Raw genomic sequence first — 24,235 nt, 5'->3', positions numbered from 1 at the left:
TGAGGAGATATCGTCAAGTTGTGATGTTTCTGCTATCTTGGATTACATATTGAATTTGAAAGCTGGAGGAGAAAGTATGAATAAGTTTTCCATTTTTGATACCTTGTATGTTCCGAACACAGGGAAGTATCACAGAAATATTCATACAATATTTTTCCTGTATGTGTCATACAGATATCCCTGAAATATCCATTCAATTGACCCTTCTATAAAAGCCCATAATGTTTTGTTTAAAGTGTGGTTAATCCTCACTTACAATATCCCTAGAGTACACACGGTTCCTGTGTTTCAAATAAACAAGTTAGTGGCTCTGAGAATACCCATATGGCAGGAACAAAATAACATTACAATTATGCAATTTGGCCCTGAAGTAGATTCTGCACACTAGAAAAGAGAGAAATCAGCACCCTTCTTCCCTGCAGCTTCATTAAGAACCCCCACAAGAACTCTGGTGGCCATTCTGCCAAGCTACTTACTATTTCTTTGGTTGCTTGTAGCTCAATCTAGAATGTTCATTGTGAAGGACCCTTTGACGGATGACTCCTCTCCAAGTTTTGTGCACATCCATTTGAATGTCTGTAAAATAATTATAAACATTCCAACGATAGGCGATTCAAGGTGAGAGGGGGGAAGGTGGGTGGGGGAGGGGGGGGTTCCAGGTGAGAGGGGGAAGGTAGGTGGGTGGGGGAGGGGGGTTCCAGGTGAGAGGAGGAAGGTATGTGGGCTCACCTATCCCCTGTCTGTGTGTGCACCTCCCCCCCCCAACCTTCTTATTCTGGCTTCTGCCCTCTTCCTTTCCAGTCCTGATGAAGGGTCTCAGCCCGAAACGTTGACTGTTTATTTCCCTCCATAGATGCTGCCTGACCTGCTGAGTTCCTCCAGCACTTTTTGTATATTGATTCAAATTTCTGTAATAGGTCTTGAATCCACAAATTTCTTGTTCAGAAGAAAGACTGCAACCTAATGCACCATTCAACATCCATTTGGTTTGCCGGTGTTCTTTAAAAATTCCTCTAGTATTGCCCAAACAAACTCAAACATGTGCAGCGAGAAACTTGCAAGAATTCCCTGAATGTTGTGCTTTCCAAAGAAGTTCACTATTTACTGTTATGACCTACCAGCTACTTTGTAAGATTTGCCTTTAAACAAGAACAATGCGGACTAAGACTGGAGAATCTATTCAGGGCATCTTTCTTCCTGCAGATTATTTTGTTCATCCTTGATGGATATAGAACACATTTGCAATGTTTTCCTTTTTAATGTATTCTTAATGTTTCTCTGCAAGTGCTTGCTATTCTTTGCATATGAGTTTATGTCCTGAAGTGCAGTGTTACAGTAATATCCTTGCTGAGTCTTGTGATTTTTTCAGTGCTTTGTTGTGTGCCAACCCCAAGTAGACTTATTGTTTAACCATATTCTGTCAATGATGTAACTTTCTAAGTGTAAATTTCAATCCAGTAGTTCTGAAATGATAGATTCAGATTCACACCCACTGATAGCTTCTCAGAAAAATCACTGTTATTGATACAAAATGAGTATTTAACATCTTTATACAATACGAAAAATTGTTTCCTTGTTATCTTAAAACAATTCTATGTCAAAGAAATAATAGCAAAATTTTGTGATAATAATGCATTGTTCTCTTGTTGCATCAATTTCTCCATTTTTGCACTTACATGCATACATCCTGTAAATATGAAAACTGTAGACAGATTTTATATGAGCAATTATGAGGATCAAAAGGCAACAAGGTGCATTTTACAATACAGTTTACTTTTTCCAAAACAGACATAATAAACTTATTTTGACCTTTAATTTCGTGGAATGTATATAAATTTATGTCTCTCAATCAAGTTAATGTCTTCCTCTAGCTTTTTCATTTTGGCCTCAAGTTTTTCTTTATGGTGTTGCTTGGAAAGAGTATCTATCAATATTGAAAGACCTTGAAATGCACAATTCAGTTCCTCCCAGTTCTGCTTTAGTCCCTGAAAAGTTACCAGAAATAGAAAAGCAAACAAGTCAACATTGTGCTATCAGTTTGAAAGTATAACAGTATTACTTAAACTACCTTGGTATCAAAGTATCAACTGGCATTCAAAATTAAATATTGAGTGTTCCCTTTTCTTTAATGACAGGATAACTATGTCATGACACTGAGGAGAGCAGGTTATGATGTTAAAATTCTGCTAGCCAATATATCTACCTGAGCTAGTCAATGTATGTCTTGGAAATAAAAACTCTACTATAATTAAAGGATTTTTAAAATTTGGAACAACTATTTATGAATAGTTTAAAACAATAATCTCATAAAACAAGAAATTCTAAGAGAAAAATAATCTGAATTTAACTTTTAAGATAAAGTATTGAACCACAAAAAGTGAAATTCTCCCTATTCTTTGTGTTGGCTCGTTACTGGAGTAATCCAAAACTAATACAACTCTCTTCCCTACAAAATAACTGAAGCTCGTAGTCTGGAATATGAATTCAGCAACAAAGAAAAACAGTACTTCCTTGATTTTTGTTTTTTAAACAATTTGGATGGATTCAAAGTCCAATGTCATCTTGAAGTATGAGAAGACAATGTAGTCGATGCCCGGTACATTATAGCTCTGAGGCACAGAAAATGGGTGGCTCTTCCTGCCATACTTCTGTTCTGATCTCTTCTAACTATAAGGCAACTACAATGTTTTGTAAGACTGCAAAATATTAAGATGAAAATATATCTTCTCATAAATTCACGTCAGTCCTCCAAGGAAGAACAAGAGTAGGAGAGTAATATGCAGAGGAAAGGAGTTGAAGAGAAAATGCAAGTAAAAACTGTGTGAGTTAAGTAAGGTAACAGTGTGAACTGCACGGCAGGTAGCCAACAATGAAATACCAGCATAAATTAAAAACACTGGAGGGAAATATACAGTGTAGTTCCCGAGGAGCCAGTGATAAGACCATAGACTTTTGTAGATTATGTTAATGAAATAGGCTTGGATCTGTAGGCACTATTCCAAAATTTGGCAGTGGTACAAACCTGGGAGGTGTAACATCTGAGGGGGAGACTTTAATTGGATTTCAAGGAGATATAGGCAGGTTGGTGGAATGGGCACGTAGGTAACAGATGAAAATCAAGACTGAGAAACAGTTGGCAGGAGGAATGAGACGAGGTAATGTAGGTAATTGCACGGTTACATGGAGTGGGACCAATTGGACCAGAGGAGAGAAACCAAAGTCTCCACAAGTTGTGGAGCAGGGGGAAGAATGTCACCTTGAACTCATTGGAAATGCTGAAAATGGCACCAATGAATTGCCATGGGGGAAACCAAGACATTACAGAAGAATGAAGCAGGTTTGAGCATTTATTGCTCTTTTATTTCCAAATCTCACCCAGAGGTTTGATCTATTTAATAAATAATTGAAATATATAATCACTCCATACCATTAACACATCATTTCTCTCCTCTTCAGATAACAGTTTCATGGAACCTTGCCGAATACGCTCCTTTACGTAGGCATCATATTCTTCTTGAGCTTTCTTCTCCTCTTCAGTCCGCTTGATTATATAATCTGGTATTTTACCATAGCCCTATTAAGTGAATAATTGAGATTAACACACTGAATTTTAAGTGCACATTCTGTTTTATTGTTTAATGAATTAGTTTGTAGATGACACAAAAATTGGTGGAGTTGTGCATAGAGAAGAAAGTTGTCAAAGGGTACAGCATGCTATAGATCAGTTGGAAATTTGAGCAGGGAAATGGCAGATGCAGTTTAATCTGAACAAGTTTGAGGTGATACATTTTGGGAGGTCAAATGCAACAGGAAAGTATACAGTAAATGACAAGACCCTTAGGAGCATTGATGTACAGAGGGATCTTGAGGTACAACTCCACAGCTCCCTGAAAGTGGAAACAAAAGTGGATAGGATGGTAAAGAAGGAGCAGGGCATGCTTGTATTCATTGGTTCGGGCATTGAGTATAAAAAATGGGAAGTCATGCTGCAGCTATATAAAACTTTGGTTAGGCCACATTTGGAGTATTGTGTGCAGTTCTGGTTGCCTCATTATAGGAAGGATGTGGAGCCTTTGGAGAGGGTGTAATGGAGGTTCACCAGGATGTTGCTTGGATTGGAGTGTACTAGCTATGAAGAAAGATTGGATGAACTTGGATTGTTCTCTCTGGAGCATCAGAGGCTGAAGGGCGACATGATAGAAGTATATAACATTTTAAGAGGCATTGACAGGATAAATAGCAAGAGGTTTTTCCCTGTTGAAAATGTCAAATACTAGAGAGCATAGCTTTTAAGTGAGAGGGAGAAAGTTTAAAGGAGGCATTTTTTTTAAACACAGAAGGTGGTAGGGTACTTGAAATGCACTGCCAGGGGAGGTGGTAGAAGCAGATATGATGGCAACACTTGAGGCATTTAGACACATGAACAGACAGGGAATAGAGGGATACTGACCACGTGCAGGCAGATGGGATTAGTTTAGATTGGCTTCATGGTTGGCACAGATATTTTGGGCTGAAGGACCTGTTCTTAAGCTGTACTGCTCTATGTATGTTCTGTTACATATAAGATGTTAAATTTAATAAAAGCACATATGATCATTATAAATCATATTCTAGAATATGACTTTAATATTAACCTTAAATGTTAGATGATGAAAAATTGTGTGGCATACAGCTTCTTTTCTTAAACCTATACTTTGATTACATCACAAAATATTATTTCAACATTCTTAATTGGAATTCCAGTATCTCCCACCCTTATTTACAAATATTGAGATGTTCCAACAGCCATACTACTGTACTATAGAACTGACCAAGAATAAATGCTTGTTATTATCACGTTGTCACACCATATATTTATCTGATGAATCACTCAAATGATTTCAGGGAAATAAAAATCAGATGACAGTTCTTTTCCTCAGGAACTAAAAGCCTATAAAATTTCAAATAATTAGGTGTTCACATTAGTAATACAGTTTATCCACGATGTTTTTGTGCCTTTTAATGTCTACGTCAAAGTTTTTACTTAGAGGCTTGAGCCTCTTCTAAGTAGCTCAAATTAATTATTTTCCTTAATGTTATGACTTAGTTTTCTGAAAGCAGAGTATGGATACTACGCAGATACATTTACCACATTTCCAAAAATGCAGTTGCAGTCAGTCAAAGCACTGCAACATTTTCATTCAGCATTTTGTTGTGTTAGTCCACTTATTTTTCACAATTATTTGAAGAAAAAGGATGAAACATTTGCAAAATATTACTAAGGAAAAGTCTGCATTACCTTCATTACAGATTGAAGAAAGAGACCAAAAAACAGTAGCCTGAACTGATTGCCTACTTGTTATAGCTTTTGTTTCATTGTCTATAAATTTCAGGAATATTTTAAGCAGAGAGACATGAGGCACATTTTCCAATGTTAAGTGCATTTTGGAGTTAGAGATCAAGTAATTACTGTTGATGGCAGTGGAATGAGCAATGTAACTGGGTTAGCACGGTTAAAGATCAAGAGTTCCAGATACTGCGGTGGAAGGGGTTGGGGCAAGACCGAGAAGATTCTTTAGAACCCAGGAAAAAAGGAGATTGTGATACTTAAGAGGCAAGCCAATCCATTAGTACCCGTAAGGATGGAAGCATGCCTTAACTCATACCCACAGCAGATAGCATCACAGAACGTGGAGAAAAACATACTCCAGACAGTATTAAGTAAATAATTATTCTAATGTCTCACATTCCAAGGGTATTCCAGTCAAGTATTTTGAGTCCAGTCACAACTCTAATGTAACCATTTCCAAATAGCAAGATCTCACAAGTAATATTGAGATAAATGCTCAGTTTATACAAACACATGAATTAGAAGCAGGAGTAGGCCGCTCAGCCCTCAGGCCTGCTCCACCATTTAATAAGATCATGGTCAATCTGATTATGATCTCAGCTCTACAGTCCTATTTACCAGCAGCAATGTTTCATCCTCTTGCTTATCAATTATCTATCTACCACTGCCTTCAAAATATTCAAAGACTTTAGTTCCACCACTTTTTGAGGAAGACTGTTCCAAAGACTCACAGCCCTCAAAGAAAAAAGTTGCTTCAACTTTGCTTTGAATCCTTTATTTTTAAACACTGACCCCGAGTTCTACCACAAGAGGTAACATCTTCTGAGTATACATCCTGTCAAAATTCTGCACTACCTTATGTGTTTTAGTTAAGTCTCCTCTCATTTTTCTAAATTTCAATGGGTGTAAGCCTGACCTGTCCAAACTTTCATCTGAGATCGACTCGCCCATTCTAGGTAATAGTCAAGTAAACCTTCTCTGTATTCCTTTATACATTAAAGAAATATTGCATGAATAAGCAATGCTAATGAGGATATCAGGACACCCACTTCTTTGTAAAGGCACAAAAGCCACCCTATAACAGACACGGTTTACTGTCTTGTTCAATAGAAGGCACCTCCAATATGGCAATTCCTTGGTACTGCAGTGAAATGCCTATATAGATCATGTTTTCAGCTCTTAGCAGTGAGGACTTAATTCACAATCTTCGAATGTAATTGTTAAAATGCTGTGAGAGAAGATCATTTCAATAAGCTCTAACATAAACTGTCACACATTTTTTCACTCCCATTACATTTCCTACAATGTTTGTGAAAGGTAGGGACGTTGTCGCATTTCCTGTTCTAGAAGGAATACAATAGAATGCCTGCAGAGACCTAGGTGAAATGAAATTATAAATTAATTAGCAGTCCATCTACACACATGTTCTTTGGTCGTACATAGAATTCTTCTCTGCAGAGCAGAGTGGTTTGTGAGAACAGAAACCATCAAGTTTGACATGAGAAGGTTGTTCTAAAACACATCATAGAAGTCAAAGAGGCAGAGAGAGATAGAGAGGGAGGTGGAGGAGGAGAGGCGAGAAGAGAGCTGATTGGTTCCAGATAGGAACAAGATGAAATTATTGTTATTTGAACATCTTTCATCAGTCATGTTATTCACATTTTGGAATGCACGCTCCTAAAATAAATAATCTTTGTCTGTCTTGCTGAGCATGAAACATCTGATGAGAAGTTTGACAGCTCCACATATTCCTGTTTCTGATTCACCGACTCACTGTCATGACACTTTACTTATTCGAGCACCAGCCTACACATACCCACTTGGGAGGAGGTAAAGAGTGAGATCATAGGCACAGACTTGCTTATAAAATCTATCTTTTGCAATAAACACAAGAAGGACTACTTGCAAGCTTGGGTGTTGTTGATTATGATGATGCAGCCATAAGACTCATATATTCAGGTTCCACATTATAAATGTTAAATCCATTCCATCAAAGTACTTAAATTGTAAAAATTATATATTAATACAACAGAATTATTTTAACATATAAGATTGCAATAGTTCATCCAAACTTTACTTCAGGATGCACTGGGATTGACTTTTGCGTGGCTGTATAAACATATGCAAGCTATCACCTTGGCTAGCAGATAAACTAAGGTAGTGAACAATTCAGTCTCTCGTGCTGTTTCAGTTCCATCTCCAAGGTACATCATTTGGAAGCTATTTTCTTTCTCAGTTTGTTACTTGTTTTCTTTCAGACTCTCAATTAACAACTTACACTTGGAGACACAGGAGACTGCAAATGCTGGAATCTGGAGCAAAAAAAACAAACTGCTGGAAGAGCTGAGGAGGAACTTGCACTTATTTGATGTACTTGATGTCTTGAAAACTAGTTCCACTGAATTAACATTGGCAGTATATTCGTGATCCAAATAAAAAAGCACTTCAGAGTATGTTCTCTTCAGTCTGTTAACTCCTCCAGAACAACATCTTCCCCCCTAATTTTACATCTTCTACTTTAGATGAATCACAGAAAATAATTAATCTGTGGAAGTCACTTCATTGCAGAAAAATCATTGTGTAAATTTTCCAAGAGAAAACTTCAGACTTGCACTTTCAATGCTTGGAAGCAATAATGTAACAGGAACACACGAACATGAGAAAAAGGAGCAGGAGTAGGCCAACAGGCCCTTCAAACCTGCCCTGCCACTTTGATCATAGCTGATCTTTGGTGACCTCAACTCCTCATCTGTGCCATTTCTCCGTGCCTCTCTACTCCTCAACCTATCACATATTTATCCACCTCCACTTTAAATACTTCTAATGATCCAGTTTCCACCACCCAATGGGACAGAGTGTTCCAGAGATTCATTGCCAGAAGAAATTTCTACGTACCTCAGTTTTAAATGATCGGCCCCTTATCTTGTACTTAGGTGTCCTTGTTCGAGACTCTCCCAACAGTGAAAACATCCCAACATCTACCCTGTTTGAATAAGGTCACTTCTCATTCTTCTAAACTCCAAGGAATACCATCCCAAACTATTTAGTCTTCCTCGGTATGACAAAACCCCTTCATCCCAGGAATTAGCCTGGTGAATCTCCTTTGTACTGCCTCCAATGTTAATATCTCTTTTTTAGGTATGTGGACCAAAACTTTACGTGATATTCCACGTGAGGCCTCAACAACACTCTGTACAATTGCAACAAAACCTCCCAATTCTTAAACTCCAACCCCTTTGCAATGAAGGCAAAATGCCATTTGCCTTCTTAAGTATTTTTTTGGATCTGGCCGCTAACCTTTTGTGATTCATGCACTAGAATATATAGATCCCTTTGTACTTCACTTTTTTGATTTTTCTTACCAAAGTGCATGACCTCACACTGCCCTGCATCAAACTCCATTGCCGGTGTTTTGTCCACTCAGTCAGTCCATCTATATCCCATTGCAGAATCACAATTTCCTGATCACAACATGCCCTTTCACCTACTTTCATATCTTTGGCAAATTTGGAACCCTCACATACTGTTCCTTCCTCCAGGTCATTAATGTAAATAGTGAACAATTGTGGGCCAAGAACTGATTGCTGTGGTACTCCAGTAGTTACCTCATTCCAGTCTGAAAAGGACCCATTTATTTCAACTCTCTGTCTTCCAGGAGACAGCCAGTTTTCAATCCATTCTAACACACTTCCTCTGATACTGTGGGTTTTCAATTTATGTACCAGAGCTGTGCTGATAATTTTGTTATAAAGATCTTAAAGCATGAGGGTAACAGTTTGAAGAGCAGAAGACCAGAAAAAATTGCGACTTTGTTCTGCTTATTGATCATTTGTGCAAGTACAGAATCAGCATTGTGCATCAGTATGAAATAAAATAATGAACTCCAAGCTTTAGTTCATTTCATCTTTAGTTCATTAAACTTTTCAGTTTAAATTATTAATTTTCTTCTACTTTGCATCCAGGAACTCTGGGGAAAAATGGCTAGAGACCCCTTTTGTAAGGTTGTGGGGTGTCTGCATTTACTAAAGAGTAAGAGCTAATGTAATGAAACAGGGAGTATCTGTCTCCATATGCTGCCCTCGCACAATCCCCACAAACAAAACAAATTTTGACTTGCTTTCCTCTATTTGTTGTCACTGAGAGTGTCCTGCAATGGATTATAGATTCTATGCACTGCCACTGTCCAGTCAAGGAACTAAGGTGAAGCCAGTCCAGTGCACCAACAAAATATGAATTTTCTTGGGGGCAGCCTGGAGAATAATCCCCACTGTTTTTGAAAAGTAGTATGAAAAGGCTTGGGTGCCCATTGTTCTGTTGCAGGTTTCTTCTACTTAACTGTTTTAATTCTAGGAAAACATAAGAATGGAAGAAAAAATGAGCAGGAGATGATCATTGGCACCTGTTCCATCATTCAATAAGAGAACAGCTGATCTGATCTTAGCCTCAACTCCACTTTGCCTCCTGTATCTCATAACCCTTAACTCTAATACAGTCCAAAAATCTGCCAGTTCTGGCCATGAATTTATATAATGAGGCAATTTCCACAGCTCTTGAGTGAAAATAATTCCAAAGATTTATGACTCTCAGAGAAGAAACTTCTCCTCACCTCTGCCTTAAATGGCTAACTCTTTATTCTGAAACTATGCCAGCTGGTTACAGATTCTGCCATAAGGGGAAATATCCACTCATCATCTACCTTACCAATTCCCCTCAAAGTTATATTTGTTCCAATAAGATCACCTCTCACTCTTCCAAAGTCCAGCTAGTAAAGGCTCAACTTGTTCAACCTTTCTTGATTAAAACCTCTTCTTCCCATGTATCAACCTAGAGAACTCTCTCTGAATCATTTTCAGTGTAAGTCTATCCCTCTGCAAATAAGACGACCAAACTCTTACATAGTACTCCGGGTGCAACCTAACTAATGCCCTGTACTGTTGCCGCTGGACTTCACTACTTTTAAAATCCATCTTCTTTACATCACATGCCTTCATTCCATTTGCCTTCTGACTATCTTGATGTACATTCCTGCTAACTTTGTGTTTCATGTACAGGGATGCCAGATCCCTCTGCATTGTAGCTTTCTATAGTCTCTCTCCATTTAACCTGTTATCTGCTTTTCTATTTTACCTGCCAGACTGGATGACCTCACATACTCCACCTTTGTCCACTTCTTAACCCATTGCATCCTTATAACAACTTGTTTACCCACATTTTGTTGTATCATCATCATATAGATAAAATGCACTTGGTTTAACAAATAGTTGAGGCCCTACCACTGATCACTGTGGCAGACAAATATTAGTAACTTACCAATCTTAAAATGACTATTTATTCCACCACTCTGTTTACCGCTAGTTAACTACATTGTGCTAATATATTGCTCTTAATATCATGATCTTTTATTTTGAGGAGTGACCTTTTATGTGGCACCCTTTCAAATGCCATTTGGAAATCTTGCTAGCTATATCTGCAAAGACCTAAAATAAATTTGTCACACAAAAATTTCTTTTTAATAATACCATGTTGACTTTCCTTGAATGTCTTATGATTTTCTAAATGTACTGCTACTACTTTCTTAATAATGGATTCGATGAGTCTACAGATGACAGCCTAACTGCCTGACTGTTTCCTGCTTCCTGTTGGTTCTTTCTCAAATAGAGGTGTTGCATTTTCCAAACTGCTGGCCTCCTGTGTAGTGGTAAGGGATATTTCCAGAATCAAGGGAATGTGGGAACATCATGAACAATGCATTCATTTTCTCTGCAGCTACTTTTAATAACAACTTTGGATACAGGCTGTTAGGCACATGATAAATGTCAGCCTTTAGTCCCAATAGTTTCTCTTGCACTTTTTCTCTAGCAATTGTGATTATTTTAAATCCGTCCCTCCTTTAACCCCAAGATTTTCTAATACTAACAGGATCCTGAAATGTTTTTCCTACCATGAAGACGTGAAATATTTTGCTAACGTCTCTGCCATTTCCATAGTTCCCATTATTAATTCCTTAACCTTATCCTCTATGGGTTCATTACTTATTTTGCTACTCTATTTCTTTTTATATGTTGTAGAAACTCTTATTGTCCTTTTTAATATTTCATGGTAACTTGCTCTAATGATCTATTTGTTACACTGTTGGCAATCTTTTGCTGTTTTCTAAAACCTTCCCAATCTTCTGGCCTACCACTCAGAGTCATACGGCATGGAAACAGGCCCTTCAGCCCAACTGGTCCATGTCAGCCAAGATTCCCATCTAAGCGGGTCCCATTTGCCCGCATTTGGCCCATATCCCTCTAAACCTTTCCTATCCGTTGTTGGATTTGACTGTTTTAAGTAGTCTTTTTAACATGTATAGTCTCTAATACACCTCAAGTGGCTGCACAAGGAATGGCCACTTCTTAGCTTATTGGTTGGTCCATCAGGTGAATATGTGTTTTCTCATTGGTTGGTTTTGCCACGGGTATTTAATAGGTTTCCTGAATGGACTATTGTTAGCTAAGGAGTACCTCCTATCTTAGGTATAAAAGACGTTTTTTTTGCTAATCACTCTCTTGCTCTCTTCCCTCCCCCCCCCACCCCCTGGCCCTAGCTCATCTTTAGTTCCTTTTGTCTTGGCTCATCTCCTAGCAGTAAAGCTAGTGCCATGTGATCTGTGACTGTTTCTTCGTTTTAAATTTTTCCAATAAAACTCTGAAGCACCAAGTTGTTTTCAACTCATTCTTGGACTCCTGAAAGAACCTGCCGATTCGAAAATAACCAGATCCAACACCAAGTACCTTTTAGATGTTGTTAATGTACCTGCCTCAACCACTTCCTCTGGTAGCTCATTTCATATACTGACCACCTCTGGGTGAAAAAGTTGTCCCTCAGATTCCTATTAAATCACTCATCTTTATAGCATTACTTTCATCCCACTTAATACCATTCTCAACTTCCACGCTTAGCCATTAATGGATCATTTTTCTCAAAGTCTTTAATGATCAGTGGAATACATCTTTGTTGAGAGTGATAAAATATCTCCTTAAATGTCTGTCACTGCTTATCCATTGCCTTAACATTTAATCTATTTTCCCAGTCCACTTGCTAACTCTGCTTTCATACCATTATAACTACCTTTATTGAACTTTAAGGCACTACTTTCAGATATAAATTACTCACATTCAAACTGAAAACTATATTTTATATTGCCATGGTTACTCTTCCTCAGAAGATCTTTTACTGTGAGATTCTGACACATTACACATGACCAGATTTAAAATATTGTGTTCCTTCTTGTTTACCTGCACTACACTTTCTCTGCAGCTGCAACACTGTATTCGGCATTCTGCTTTTCTTTTCACTACCTCAATGTATTTATGTATGAAATGATCTGTCTGGATGGCATGCAAACAAAAGCTTTTCACTCATCTCGGTACAAGTGACAATAATAAACCAATACTTGGTTCCACAATATATTGTTCCAAGAAATTGTCCTGAAAAGATACAATGAACTTGCCCTCAAGGCTTCCTTTGTCACTTTGATTTGTCTAATTTATAGGATGATTAAAATTACCCATGAATAATCCATTACTTTTCTTGAAAGCTTGTATTATTTATTTATTTATACTCTGCCCTATAATGCCGGTTTTGTTACAGAGCATATAGACTATTCCCTCCAATGTCTTCCTTGCAATGGAGAACATCTAAGTGATTTAAATAATCTGAATTTGCAGGCCAGCAGTTGTGCTGTAGTGAAGAGACCAAAAAGTTGTGTTCTTCAAACAAGAACAGCAAAGTTGTACATATTTAATAACTACTAAAAGTAATCTGTAAATACAGTAATGAGGATCTGCAAAAGATCCACTGGTTGTGGGCCATATCACCACAATTTATTCATCAGGCAGCTGATATAATAAACAGTATATACCATTTTATAGAAGTCTCATAAATGGAATTATTTTAAAATGTCAATTAGTCTAAAATATTAATGGTTTATGATTGGTTGTAGGTATTTATGCTGCTTAATATTTTTCCATGAACTCTTCTATGTCCATATGTTTTGTATGATATTTACTGGAAGTTTTTTGGGATTAAGTTAGGAATCACATATTCCTAATTTAATCCAAAATCGATTAAATAGAAATTTCCCATTGGATAATTTTCTTAGACCATTTGTTGCTGGAGGATGTTGATTATGCACTTTACTAAAATTGACTAACATATAGTGAAGAGCTAAATTTTAGATGCGTGACAGATATAAGGATGAAAACTCAGCAGTGCTAAATATGATTTAATACAATGTCACTTTTTAGCATGCTCTTTCCAAATATGACAAAAATGATAAGGGAAGGCATTATTTGTCAAGTTTTGCGATGTGATCAGATACTTTTAAATGGTCATCATGATGCATGGTTTTGGATGAATGAGATTTGAATAATTAGAAGAGAATCTATTTTCCCTCAACAAGTGAAAATATTTGGTGCAAGACAAATGCGTACAGTTTCCTTTGCATATGGTAAAAGACTTAAAAGTTGCTTTGAAAAGTTCAAAGGAAAAAAGCACATATTCTCTTCAGTCTATAAATATACTCCATTAAAAGCTGCTTTCTACCTTTCTGTGCAGGAGGGTGGGAAGAAGCCCTGATGGTTCCAATAAGTTTTTATTTCCTCTCCTGGTATCGACATAGATGGGCACAGGTTTCTTGGGCACTGACATCTTGACTTCAGCTATATTGGCTTCAACAAAATTTTTCTTTGTCTGGAGTCCCATAAGTGGCTTTTCAGATGGAATCGATGTCTTTACTCCATCCACAGGGACTTTATAAGGTTCCCCTGTGGAATGAAACATATTACATTCTTGAGATACTTCAGACTGAAGAATCCTCTCTTGCCACATCAGTTTTCTGCAATCCAGAACGAAACAATGGGTTCTCCCACTCACCTGTTGACTAAGAACTGAAACCCATGGAGAATATGGACCAATTCCATATTCTTAAATTCCTAACAGGGCCCACAATATGGGCAAAAAGTCTGCAATTCTCCATCCACTGAAATTAATGTATAGAAAACCACTGACTTTGCATTCATAATCTTCTGCAAGCTCTGCTTAATTGGGAGCTCAATATTGGTTCTTTGATAAGTCAGGGTGTAGCTGAGCTTGGAGTAAATAACATGAAGTTCACAAGCCAAGTTGTTACCAGAATCTCCTGTGGCATTAAATGGGACACAACAGGTCCCACTACTCCTAGAGTAGAGAGAATAATAGCCATTAATAAGCAGAAACATGGGGAAAAACTTTGGTTCCACCAGTAAGCCGATTCCACCACTGAAATTGAACCAGTAGTAACACTATTAGCATTCAGATATCTATCATAATTGATAGTAATTGGGAATGGCTGAATGTTCTTCCTATAACTATAATTTTCCTATAACAGCCAGAATCTCCCTGCACTTAACACATTGAAGATAGGCTCCTCAGTTGATGTCAATTTTAACGTAGAGAGAAATCAGCCCTGTCTCCTGTAACACTGTGAAGCTGGCAACTCTGAAAATTGGGAGTTTCAATCACATATCAAAACTGATCAATACTGACTGACCTGAAGCAAATCAAGAGATTGAACAAAAAGAAAATGGCTAGAGCACATTATCCCAAATACAGCTCAGCAGTAACAATACCAAATACTAAATCCAGATTCTGTAAAGGAGAGTTTTCAAATAAATATCAATGCAGGAGTCAGCCATTCAGCCCACAGAGATAACACCCTCACCTGTAACTCAGTTCAACTCCAGATTCCAATGCTAGGGTGTACAGAAGAGAGTTACTAGAATGGTTTCACAGAAGAGAAATTTCAGTTGAAAGGTTATACTGTAAAAACCATGGTTATTCTTTGTGGAACAAAGAAGGCTGGAAAGAGTTTTTGCTGATATGTGCAGGATCACGGCAGTTTTAGATAGGGCAAATAGAAAGAAGCTATTCTTCATAAGCAGATGGCTCTAGGATTAGGGACACAGATTTAAAGTGAAAGGGAAAAGATACAAGGGGGACGTGAGGAAAAACTTCCTTTGTGAAGAGTGATATTGTTCTGGAACAATGTCTATGACTAGGTAAAAAAGTATTAAGCAAAATAATACAGCTAAAGGCCAACAAGTACTCTGAACCTGATGGCCTCAACCAAAGATCTTATAAGTGGCTGTAGAATAGCAGATCATTGTTCGTATTCTACCAAAATTTCTTGGATTCTAGTGGGTCCCAGAGGATTGGAAAATCACAAATGTTACAGTGAACTGTAGGCCATTTAGCCTAATCTCCGTCAGTGGAAAATACTAGAATCCAGCATTAAAAAGGTAATATAAGATATCTGAAAAAAATTAATCAGACCATCATGCACAATGGCATGAAAGAGAAATCATGCTGGACAAATATTTGATGATGTAACAAACTAAGTAGATAAAGGAGACCCAGCAGATGGATTTGGATTTTAAGAAGGCATTCGATAAGGTGCCATGTAAAAGGTTGGGAGGCGAACATATCAGCACTGGTATGGAAATGATTAATGGGATAAATGGGTCATTTTGGATTGGCAAACAGTAATTAGTGGGATCCACAGGGATCAGTGCTGGGCCTTATCTATTTATATCCATATTAACGACTTGGATGAAAAGTATTATAGCGAAATTGCCGATGCTGCAAAGATAGATGGTTAGTAGGTGGTAAGGAGGATGTGAAGAGCCTGCACTGGATACAGGTAGATTAAGTGAATGAACAAGAATCTTGGCAGTGGAGTATAATGTAGAAAAATGAGAGATTACCCACTTTGGAAAGAAGAATAAAATTGTAAAATTATTTAAATGGAGTAAGAACTACAAAAATGTTGTAGGTCAGAGGGATATGTACATGAAGCAAAAAGTTAGCATGCAGGTGCAACAAGCAAGTAGGAAGGCAAATGGGATGTAGACCTTTATTTCAAGGGGGTGGTGGGTATAACAGTAGAGAAGTCTTAATACAACATTAAGAATGCAGTGGCGAGACCTCACCCGGAGTACTGTGTACAATTTGATCTCTAAATTCAAGGAAGATATACCTGCATTGAAGGAAGTATGGAGAATCACTTGATTAATTCCGGCAATTATTAATGTACGTAGGGAGGTTGAGCAGGTTAGGGCCTATACTCATTAGAATATTGAATAATGAGGGCTGATGTTATTATCAGGTTCTACAAGGGATTAACACTGCGAATGCTAAGATAATATACAAAAAGTGCTGGAGGAACTCAGCAGGTCGGGCAGCATCTATGGAGGGAGAATAAACAGTTGACGTTTTGGAAACAAAACCCTTCATCAGACTGGAATGAGGAGGGTAGAAGCCAGAATAAGAAGGTGGGGGGGGGGGGGGGGGGGGGGAGGGGAGGAGCACACGCAGGTAGGTGATAAGTGAGTTCAGGTGATAGGCGAGTCCAGGTGAGGGGGGAAGGTAGTTGGGTGGGGGAGGGGAGAAGATGTAATAAGCTGAGAGGTGATAGGTAGAAGAGACAAAGGGCTGAAGAAGGAGGAATCCGGTAGGGAGAGGGCAGTGGACCATGGAATAAGAATGGGGGAGGGGAGAGAAGAGGAGATGGACAGGTCGTCAAGGCGGGTAAGGGAGACACAGGAATAAGGGAAGACGGGGGGGAGGGGGGGTGGGAAGAATAAGGACTAGGGTTACCGGAAGTTACAGAAATCGATGTTGAGGCCAACAGGTTGGAGACTGTGAATGCTAAGATAATGTTTCCTCATGTTGGGGTATCTAAAACTATAGAGCATAGTTTCAGAATAAGGAGAAGCCCACTTAACATAGATGAGGATGAATTTCTTCTCTCAAGAGGGTCATGAATTTTCCACTCTAGGCAGCTGTGGGACTATTGTTATTAAATATATTTTGATGGAGATGGACAGATGTTTGAACAGGGAGTTAAGGGGTCCAGAGCAACTACGTATCCGAAATTCTATCAACTTTTGTCATTGATACACAGTGACTGAGCATCCACATCTCTAGTCTTACACTCAAAGTTTCTTGCAATAAAGGCCAATATATTACTTGCCTTTGTAATTGCTTGTTGTACCAACACATTAACTTTCACTGATTCCTGTAATGAGGGCACCCAGATTCTTTGAACATTAACATCTTTCAATCACTCATCACTTAAAAAAAATGCCTTTCATTTTTCTCTACCAAGGTGAATGTTCGCACATTTTCCACATTATATTTCATTTGCCATGTCATTGTTCCTTCGCTTAGTTTTGTCAGATCCCTTGAAGCCTCTCTACACCCTCCTCACATCCCACACTGCAACCGAGTTTTATACCAACAACAAACTTGCATATATTACAGTTGATCCCCTCATCTAAATCATTGATATAGCTGGGTATCCAGCATTGATCAATTCAGCACCCCACTGGTCATAGCCTCCCAACCCAAAAATGATTCTATTAACCTATTCGTTGTCGCTTAAACCAATCCTCAGTCAACACTAGTATTACCACAAACCTTTGAGCACTAATTTTGTTTAATAACCTGGTCTGGCATCTCATCAAAGACCTCCTGAAACTCCAACGAACACTATAATATCTGGTTCACCTTTATCTATTCTACTAATTACAATCTCAAAAGGTTTAACAAATTTGTCAAACATGATTTCCCATTCTTAAATCTGTGTTGACCCTGGCTAAAACTATTATTATTTTCCAAGCACCCTATTACCACTTCTTAGTTATGGATTCCAGAATCTTCCTTTCCACTTACGTCAGGCTAATTGGTCAAGGGTTTTTTCTCTCACTCCTTTCTTAACTAGTGGGGTTACATTCGCTGCCTTCCATTGTGTTGAACTGTTCTAGAATTGTTAGAATTTTGGAAGATGTTAACCAGCGCATCTGCAGATCCATAGCTATCTCCTTCAAAACCTTGGGATGTAGGATATTAGGTCCTTCATCCAATACTAGGTTTAGCTGAAACTTAATTTCTATGAGCTTGTCACAAATATTTGTTTATCTTTATGCAAGGAACATAAAACTGTGTTGGCTTGTATAATGATGCTCAATTTTCAGCAAAGCACAGTTAAAATGAAACAATCTTCTATTTCAAAATGACTTAACCTTTCAAAGGAAAGCGTGTTTAAAAGTATGTATTGAACATCACACAGAGGCTAGTGAATGCTTTATTTTACTTGCTACATTTTAATATTACACATTATAAAATATTTTGTTCTATTTTACAGAGGCTTACTTTCTGGTAGTTTTTGTTCCTTGGAATGCTTCAACAGATGACGTTTTGGACAAGGAGGTTCAACCTTGGGTAAACCCATTGTTTTGTGTGAAGACTTCTTACTATTCCAGTCATCTTGTACAATTTTCCGTTGTTTTGAAAGATACCTCAAAAAATAATAAAATTTTTAAAGTATTTTTGAGTCAAAGCAGATGAATAAAGAAACTAGGTATTATTTTGGCACAAGAAATATTTATATATTTTCTGAAGGAGTTTACAGATAGCATTCCTATTAATTCCAATATGTTCTGGAAATCATGAAATGCATGTGCAGTGCAGAGAATAAAATTATGTCTGAATATTACCTTCTTTTGGTATTGGTATTGGTTTATTATTGTCACTTGCACCAAGGTACAGTGAAAAACTTGTCTTGCATACCGATCGTACAGATCAATTCATTACACAGTGCATTGAGGTAGTACAGAGAGCATTGAGGTAGTACAGGGTAAAAACAATAGCAGAATACAGAGTAAAGTGTTACAGCTACAGAGGAAGTGCATTGCAGGTAGACAGTACGGTGCAAGGTCAAACAAGTCCATCTCATTGTACAAGGGAACCGTTCAATAGTCTAATCACCATGGGATAGAAGCTGTCCTTGAGGCTGGTGGTATGTGCCCTCAAGCTCCTTTATCTTCTGCCTGATGGCAGAGGAGAGAAGAGAGAATGACCTGGGTGGGGTCTTTGATTATGCTGGCTGCTTCACCAAGACACCGAGAGGTATAGACAGAGTCCTTGGAGGGGAGGTTGTTTTCCGTGATGTGCTGGGCTGTGTCCACAACTCTCTGCAGTTTCTTACAGTCCTGGGCAGAGCAGTTGCCATACCTAGCCGTGATGCATCCAGATCGGATGCTTTCTATAGCATATCGATAAAAATTGGTGAGTGTCAAAGGGGACATGCCAAATTTCTTTAGCCTCCTGATGAAGTAGAGGTGCTGGTGAGCTTTCTTGGCTGTCTACATGGTTAGATCAAGACAGGCTATTAGTGATATTCACTCCTAGGAACTTGAAGGTCTCAACCCTCTCGACCTCAGCATCATTGATATAGACAGGTCCATGTACACTGCCCTCCTTCCTGAAGTCAATGACCAGCTCTTTTGTTTTGCTGACATTGAGGGAAAGGTTGTTGTCATGACACCATGTCAATAAGCTCTTTATCTCCTTCCCATACTCTGACTCATCATTATTTGAGATACGGATTACTATGGTGGTATCATCTGCAAACTTGTAGATTGAGTTAGAGCAGAATCTGTCCACACAGCCATGAGTGTATAGGGAGTAGAGGGCTGAGGACACAGCCTTGTGGAGCACCAGTGTTGAGAATAATTATGCTGGAGGTATTGCTGCCTATCCTCACTGATTGTGGTCTGTTGGTCAGAAAGTCAGGGATCCAGTTACAGAGGGAGGTGTTGAGTCCCTGGTCTCGGAGACCTCTTTATACAGCATCAGATGTCATACAGGAGAAAGTTGTCCATTTTCTGCACCCCGCCCACCACTGGCAGACTCTGGCTTGCAGTGCGCCATCTGCAAGATGTAATGCAGCAACTCACCGAGACATTTCCAAACTTTTGTCATCTAGAGCTTTGGAGGAGAGCAGCAAATGCGTGACATCGCCATCAGATACCAGTTCCCCCTCAAGTCTCACTCCATCCTGACTTGGAAATTCCAATTTGCAGTGTTGTTGGATCAAAATCCTGCAACACCCAACTTAACAACACTATGGGTGTCTCTTCATCACAAGAACTGCAGTCATTAAAGATGGCAGCTCAGCACTAGCTTCTCAAGGGCAGTTAGTGATGGACAATCGCCTTGTCAGTAAAATGCACATTCCATAAATGAATAAAAATATTAGAAACTAGTAAGAAAATTATTTTAGAAATTATCAAGCCAAACTGTTGTTACTATCTGTTCTTCTGCTGCTGTAAATTACAGTCTAAGAAATCTATGCACCAATTGTTCTGAAAAATCTTTTGTTTCTTAACAACTAGAACAGGATTCTTTCATGAGAACATTAAGTCTTCTGAAGGAGTTGGATGCACATAAGATAGATACCAGCCTGATCAGGCTGTACCAGCACGTTCTGCATCCACATTCCAGAAGCCATATATGCGCATCTACAGGCAGAGATGCATTTGCCTCCTCTGGTCAAAGAATCAGTATCTGCGTAGGATTCAATATGCCAGCAAAGCTATGAAAGAATGTGTGGAATGCTTCATCAATTTCACAGATGCCATTATGAGTGCTAACTGCTGAGACTGCTAACACTCGCTTGAAAGTTGCCTCACAGGTAGATAGGGTAGTTAAGAAAGCTTATGGGATGTTAGCATTCATAAATCATGGGATTGAGGTTAGGAGCTGCGAGGTAATGATGCAACTCTACAAAACTGTGGTTAGACCACACTTAGAGTACTGTGTCCAGTTCTGGTTGCCTCATTATAAGAAGGATGTGGAAGCGTTGGAAAGGGTGCAGAGGAGATTTACCAGGATGCTGCCTGGTTTGGAGAGTATGGATTATGAGGAGAGACTAAGGGAACTAGAGCTTTACTCTTTGGAGAGAAGGAGGATGAGGGGAGACATGATAGAGGTATACAAAATATTAAGAGGAATAGATAGACAGCCAGCACCTCTTTCTCAGGGCACTAATGCTCAATACAAGAGGGCATGGCTTTAAAGTAATGGGTGGGAAGTTCAAGGGATATCAGAGGAAGGTTTTTTACCCAGAGAGTGGTTGGGGCATGGAATGCGCTGCCTGGGGTGGTGGTGGAGGCAGGTACATTGGTCAAATTCAAGAGATTGTTAGATACGCATATGGAGGAATTTAAAATAGAGGGATATGGGGGAGGAAGGGGTTAGATAGTCTTAGGCGAGGTTTAAAGGTTGGCACAACATTGTGGGCCAAAGGGCCTGTATTGTGCTGTACTGTTCCATGATTCTATGGTTCTAATATGCAAGCAATGTGCAACAGAATTAGGGCTGGAAGGTGCACTGGAAGGCCTTGCAGGACTCTAACATATCCAGACTCATCGGCTATCACAAGGTTACAATGGCACTTAGGTTTAGTTGGGCAGAGGTTTACGGTGTGAGGGGGAATGTTAAAAGGAGATGTGTGAGGTAATTGGTGGCTGCCAGGGGAGGTGGTTGAAGCAGATACAATAGCAACGTTTAAGAGACAGTTGGACAGACGCTTGAACAGGCCGGGAACAGAGGGATGTGGACCATGTGCAGGCAGATGGGATTACTTTAATTTGGCATCATGGTTGGCACAGTCATGTTGGGCCAAAGAGCCTGTTCCTGTGCTGTACAAAATCTACAAAATCCACTGGAACAAATTGTTGAGACTTGCATACACAGGAGACTGCAGATACTGGGATCTTAGCAAAAAACAAGTTGCTGGAGGAACTCAGTGGGTCAAGCAGCTCTATGGAGGCAAAGAGATAGTTGACCTTTCAGGTTAAGACCCTGCATCAGGGCTGAGAGTGTAAAGCGCAGAAAAGAGGTGAGGGGGAACGGGTGAGGCAGGTGTTGTAAGTGATAGGTGGATCCAGGTGAGACAGGGTTGATAGACAGATAGATCTCGATGGGGAGGGGTGGGGATAACAACAGAGGCTGGGAGGTGATTGGTGGAGACCAACAAACGGCTGCAGATTATGGAATCTGATAAGAAAGGAAGGTGATGGTAGATTGAGTGGGTTTAGTACGTGGGTGACAGATAGATGGATCCAGGTGGGGAAGGGCAAAGAAATTGTTGAAAGGGGGCTGGAGGAGGATGTGGGACGGGGTTGGAAAGAAGGGGGTGTGCGGAAGGCCAGATACCAACTAGGGGAACTGTGCCTCATATTCTCCAATTTCAGGTAAGCCTGCATCCTTTCTGTTCCTTTCTCTCTCCTTCTGATCCAGATCCTCTTGCACACCCCCTTCTTTCCAAGCACTACCCCCCCTCTCCATCCCCCCCGTCCCTCATTCCCCACCTGGTGCAATCTGCCTACCACCCACACACTCAACCTACTCAGTCCCCCATCACCTTTTCTTATCAGATTCCATAAGCTGCAACCCTTAGTTTTCTCCAAGAATCACTGCCCAGGCTCTGTCTGTATCTCCAACCCTCTCACCCCCACCTGGCTCCATCTGCCCATCAATCCCACCTCACCTGGATCCATCTATCCTATCACTTGCCACCTCCTACCCCACCCCATCCCTCCCCCTCACCTCTTTATACCAACTGTCTCCCATCTACACTCTCAGTCTTGACCCAAAACGTCAACTATCCCTTTGCCTCCATGGATGTTTCCTGACCTGCTGAGTTCCTCCAGCAGGTTGTCTTTTTGCTAAATTGTTAGACTTCTTTGGCCACACTATAAAAACTCAGAATCTTCTCCACTAGGTACAGCATCACCAAGTTACATTCCAGTGCAATGTGATTATTTGATCATTCCTTAGTGCTCAGACAAAATCCTGAAATCCCTACCTAGTAGCATTTTCAAAATACCTTCATCACGCAGTCCAAAGAGGGGAAAGAAAAAGGCTACCAACATATTCTCAAGGGCAACTAGGAGACTCTTTATATTAATCCCCCTGCCACCTTCTACCTCCCCCCCCCCTCCCTCCCCCCCTCCTCCCCCTCCCCCCCCTCCTCCCCCCTCCCCCCCTCTACCTCCCCCTCCCTACCTCCCCCTCCCTACCTCCCCCTCCCTCCCCTCCCTCCCTACCCCTCTCTCCCTCCCCACCCCTCCCTCCCCCTCCCCTCCCTCCCCCTCCCCTCCCTCTACCTCCCCCCCTCCCCTCTACCCCTCCCCTCTACCTCCCCCCCCTCCCCTCTACCTCCCCCTCCCCCCTACCTCCCCCTCCCCTCTACCTCCCCCTCCCTCCCTCCCCCCCACCTCCCCCTCCCTCCCCCCCCCCTACCCCCCCCCCCCCTACCTCCCCCTCTCTCCCTCCCTCCCCCTCCCCCCTCCCTCCACCTCCCCCCTCCCTCCCCCTCCACCTCCCCCTCCACCTCCACCCTCCCTCCCCCTCCACCTCCACCTCCCCCCTCCCTCCCCCTCCACCTCCCCCCTCCCTCCCCCTCCACCTCCCCCCTCCCTCCCCCTCCCCCCTCCCTCCCCCTCCACCTCCCCCCTCCCTCCCCCTCCACCTCCCCCCTCCCTCCTCCCTCCCCTCCCTCCCCCTCCCCCCTCCCTCTCCCCCTCCCTCCCCCTCCCCCCTCCCTCCCCCTCCACCTCCCTCTCCCTCCCCCTCCCTCCACCCCCCTCCCCCCCCCTCCCCCTCCACCTCCACCTCCCCCTCCACCTCCCCCTCCCCCCCCCCCTCCACCTCTAGCAGCAGCGCCCCCCCCCAACCCCCCACATCCTCACTTGGGACGTCCCTCCCTCCAAGCCGCCCGACCTGCGGTTGTCACTCACTTGAGCCGACGGCGAGGTGGCTCTTCGGGACGGGGCAGTAGGTTGTAGATGCACTCGCTCGAAACCGGCTCGTCCATGATAGTACGAGGGAACCTGCAGTTAGGGGAAAGAGACCGTGCGCGTTACTATGGAGACCGTCACTAACAACAAAACTGGTTCCAGGGAGAGTCACTTCCGTTCTGGAAACTCAGCGTACATGATTGGTTAACGCAAGGCCTGGCGTGAGATGAGTGACGCA

The 24,235-nt window shown here is 40.7% G+C and overlaps 1 protein-coding gene across 1 annotated transcript; it reads right to left on the bottom strand.

Annotated features, from left to right (window-relative positions):
* Positions 1-1,400: 1,400 nt before the first annotated feature.
* On the bottom strand, positions 1,401-24,229 carry enkur (enkurin, TRPC channel interacting protein). Its single transcript, XM_052016453.1, has 5 exons — positions 23,998-24,229; positions 18,563-18,708; positions 13,916-14,136; positions 3,428-3,574; positions 1,401-1,985 (listed from the first exon to the last, which is right to left on the bottom strand). The coding sequence occupies exons 1-5, from the start codon at positions 24,072-24,074 to the stop codon at positions 1,812-1,814; spliced, it is 765 nt and encodes a 254-aa protein (XP_051872413.1). The 5' UTR covers positions 24,075-24,229; the 3' UTR covers positions 1,401-1,811.
* Between the last annotated feature and the right edge of the window lie 6 nt (positions 24,230-24,235).

This window comes from Pristis pectinata, chromosome 5 (genome assembly GCF_009764475.1).
Source record: "Pristis pectinata isolate sPriPec2 chromosome 5, sPriPec2.1.pri, whole genome shotgun sequence".
NCBI classification, from domain to species: Eukaryota; Metazoa; Chordata; class Chondrichthyes; order Rhinopristiformes; family Pristidae; genus Pristis; species Pristis pectinata.
Note: the sequence above shows the minus strand (reverse complement) of the source record. Positions and strands in the feature narration are given on the sequence as shown.

Coding starts and splice junctions, on each gene's coding strand:
- enkur (XM_052016453.1), bottom strand. CDS start 24,074: ATGGACGAGCCGGTTTCGAGCGAGTGCATCTACAACCTACTGCCCCGT. Junction 3,575..13,915: donor CCACCCTCCTGCACAGAAAG/GTAGAAAGCAGC, acceptor TTCACTTAATAG/GGCTATGGTAAAATACCAGA. Junction 1,986..3,427: donor AGAGAAATGATGTGTTAATG/GTATGGAGTGAT, acceptor GTAACTTTTCAG/GGACTAAAGCAGAACTGGGA.